This window comes from Ursus maritimus, unplaced genomic scaffold (assembly GCF_017311325.1).
Source record: "Ursus maritimus isolate PB19 unplaced genomic scaffold, ASM1731132v1 scaffold_16, whole genome shotgun sequence".
In the NCBI taxonomy this organism is placed as follows: domain Eukaryota; kingdom Metazoa; phylum Chordata; class Mammalia; order Carnivora; family Ursidae; genus Ursus; species Ursus maritimus.
This window is the reverse complement of record NW_024424008.1, coordinates 51,775,917-51,779,557: the sequence shown is the minus strand read 5'-3', so window position 1 is coordinate 51,779,557 and position 3,641 is coordinate 51,775,917. Positions and strand designations below refer to the sequence as shown.

General features: G+C 57.3%; 1 protein-coding gene across 1 annotated transcript in view; it reads right to left on the bottom strand.

Moving 5' to 3' along the window:
• Positions 1-3,641, bottom strand: part of CADM1 (cell adhesion molecule 1) — a 369,237-nt gene that overhangs the window by 314,950 nt on the left and 50,646 nt on the right. The window contains exon 4 of the mRNA XM_040630655.1: positions 3,562-3,641. Within this exon, the coding sequence (XP_040486589.1) occupies positions 3,562-3,641 (80 nt within the window). The remainder of the gene's footprint in view (positions 1-3,561) is intronic.

Below are 3,641 nucleotides of genomic sequence, written 5' to 3'. Positions count from 1 at the left end.
GCCAGTATGTCCTCCAATGACCATCGGTCTCAACAGGTAGTTAGCACAGTCTTCTGTTGAAATTCAGAGCTAGGAGAAAGCATTTCGAAATCTCTCTTTTAGACCCAGGAAACTGTTACCTTCTGAGCTTTTAGAGGGAGTGGAGCGAGATGAGCAGTCAGGGAGTCCAGGACCGACTCTGTAAGACTATGAAGTCAGGAAGTGGGAGAGGAAGCGAAAGTGCCCTGCTTGTTGGCTTCTTCCCTGTCCCACTCCCCTTTACCAGGAGGGCCATTGGGGAAAACTGGATAAAGCATGTACAACATCCATATGAATAAAGCTCTTTGTTCCAGAGAACTGCCTGCTCTTTTATTCCCCCCTTTTTCCGTATTTGTTCATTTCAAAAGATTGCTCAATGGGGCTCTTGTTCCTCCAAAATGTCCCAGGCAAATAATGCAAGCTTGTCTCGTCACACAAGTCACTAAATGAAGCCTTGTGCGTCTCCAGTGACACACTGTAAATATAAAGTGGCATTAATGAGGGATATTTTATCAAAGCTATCACAGACAAGTGCAAGTCCCTCCTGCGGCTATTCAATTTGATGCAGGGAAAGGCAACAATAGCAGGACGGCACTTTTTGTAAAGTCCCGGTCCCCAGTATACAAGCCCCAACAGGCCGAGACAAGCCAAACTCAGCCCCTGGGCTTCCCAGCACCCTCACAAACCCCCACTCATCAGCCAACCTCTCTAATGCTAAAAAAGGTAAGAGCAGAGCAATCAACCACCGGTTCACTGCGCGCACCATGCATGCACCTAAAATGTAACAGGCGTGATTTACACCCAGGAGTGAGTTTCCACAACCCCATTTCAGCTGCGTTTCATTAACATCCATTTAATCCACACACCACAGGAGGGATGGGAGATTTTCTCCAGGGGATTCAGGGACAGAGGAAGACAGAACCAGGAACTACGGCACGATGGACCCAGATCGCTTTCCCCGCCAGCATGTAAACGTAACATGCCTAATGAAGTTAGAAAGCAACACCAACAGGTTTCTCTAACCTGACAGTGGCACCTGGAGGCCTCTGGAGAAAGCTTAAGGGGAGAGGACTAAGGAAACAAAGTCCCCCAGTGCCTGCCTGGAAGTCTCCTCTGGGTGCCCAGGGACTAGGCCAAGACCCCTTCCCAAAGCCATTACCAAAAATTGCATAAGAGAAAAACAAGATTTAAAGAAAGTCATCTCACCCCCTCACTACAAATCAAACCCAATTACTTTCTAATTTGAACACAATCTGATAACCAGCGTACAAACAGGGATGTACACAAGAGCAAGAAGCTGCTTCCATGGTAACTGGCAACAGAATTTTCTTGTAGCTTTGACATGCACGGTTGAGTTCCAGACCGCTCCTTTCTGAGTCCGCATACATCCCTCGCTGGGAAGGCAACTTCTCACCGCGAGATAGTTACAAATATAGTACCGTTGCTACTACCCGGTGCCGTCAATGAGCGGGCTTGATAGAGGAGGTATACTCTAACCCCTGCTCTGCCGCCGAGCGGCATTGCACGGCTCCCATTTTTAGTCAAAAGGCAATATCCCCGACCAGCGCTGTCCCCCCCTTTTTTTGCAGCCAATACAAGTCTATTGTTGCCTCTATTATGCGCCAGTTACCGAGCCTTTACTCCCGCTCACGTTTAACTGACACTGGCGCTTTTTTACAATGCAGCAACATGAGGGATCTCTTTCAGGAACATTTTATTGAACCCATCCAGTCAGAGACATCACCCGAAATGAAGTTGTAACCACACCGGCATAGGCTGAACCCAATTATCTCGTAACTCATAAATTAAGAATTCACAGAGGAAAAACACATAAACAACATCCGGAGACAAGCAGTGGCATGGCAGAAAAAATCCTCAGCTCTGGAACTGAGCTGCTGCCAGATTCCCACCCCTGTACATCCCTGATACGTTCCCCAAGCCGAGCTCCCCTGCAAGCCTGTTTACGGGGGGCGGGGGGCGGGGGGGTAGAAACCAACCCGGCATCCCCCAAATCCAAAGCTAGCACCCCCGACATCCCCATTTCCTACAGCGTGTCTCCTGCGGTGTTTACGTAACTGTGTGTCCTCTAGCGTGTAAACAAAAGGCACAGCCCAAGCGGAGAGGCGCCCGGTAGAGGCAGGGTGGCCCGAGTGCTGCGCCCGCCGCGGCCGGGGGCTCCGCAGGTGGGGGCTGAGCTCTCGGTGTCCTCCGCCACTTGTTGCTCGCGGGTCCTGCAGCTCCCAAGCTGCAAGGAGGGGCTTTGCAGGCGCCGAGCCCTGCTGCATCCCCTCCTGCACCTCCCGCCCCCCCTCAACGCGGTCCCCGTGCTTCCCGGTCCCGCTACCCGCCCGGAGCCCGCAGCGGGCGGCACGGGGTGCGGGGACGCTGCGCGGCCGTGGAGCGCGGCGGTGGCGGGAAGGGGAGGCAGGGTGCAGTACGGCCAGCCTCTCCGCTGGGGAAGAGCTCCAGCTCCCTTTTGTTAGCAAAAGCAAACACTGCCCTCTTCTTTCCCGACCGCGCCAGCGCGCCCGGCACACGGGCAGCCACACATCGTGCTCCTGCCGAGTGCTCGGCGTCTTCGGGGAAGGCGCCGGGCGTGCAGAGCCGCCCCTGGGCAAATTACCAAGACAGCTCCGCACACAGGGGGCGCCCGGAGGCCCGCAGGGTGCCCGCCTGGCCGCAGAGGCCGCGAACCTCCCTCCACCACCCTCGGGCTGCCGAAAAGGACAGGCAGCCTTTTAATCCGGCGTCCCCACTCGCGGCGGAGGACGCCGTGGGGCAAGCGGGCTGCGGGATCCCGGCTCCTTCCCGCAGAGGCGGCGACAGCAACCTCCCCCGCGCGGGGCCGGGCCTGAGGAACTTTCCCTGCCTGGAGCCGAGCCCCGGAGCCCCGCAGCCGGGAGGCGTGGGGGGGGGTGCGGAGGGCAGCGATCGGGCTGGAGGGAGACACGAGGGGCGCGCGGTTCGGAGGACGGGGGGAGAAAGGCAGAGCGCGGGGAGAGCAGGAGCGACCAGACAAGTCTGGGGATGTCCTGTGGATCAGTGAGCAATCACGCTGGAGGCGGCTGCTAGTCAGCCATGGGAGGCTTGGGGGATAGAGATTTAGGGGGCCCGCTGGAGAGGTGGGGGCAAATGGGTAGCCCTGGGACGGGAGGACCTGCAAGTTAAGGGGACAACAGCGAGTTTGGGAGGGTCCGGAAGGTTGGGGGGTGCCTTCCATCCATCCCCTTCTCCCATATTCTCGAACCCCCGGGCCCCCCATTCTCACTCCTCTCCGCACCCCGCGCCAAACCGGGGAGAAAAGGTGTGGGTGCAGCCATCCCTAAGGGCTCCAATTCCCACCCAGATGGGCAAGGCGGAAGGGGCTCACCGATCCCTTCTGCCCCTTCCATCTCAGCCCTGAGTTTCCTCTCCACACTCCCTCCGATTCGGATTTAGGAAGTGGGGGAAGGTTGTCATGGAAACGTTTCCCCCTTCCAGGGCTATGGCTACTGGGGTGCCTTAGGAGATTTTGAGGGCCAACCGGCCGGTGCCCACACCTACCTGTGGGGATCAGTGCCGCGGCGGAGAGGAGCAACAGCAGAAGCCGGAGTCGGAGCCCGGGAGGCGCCGCCGCCGCCGCC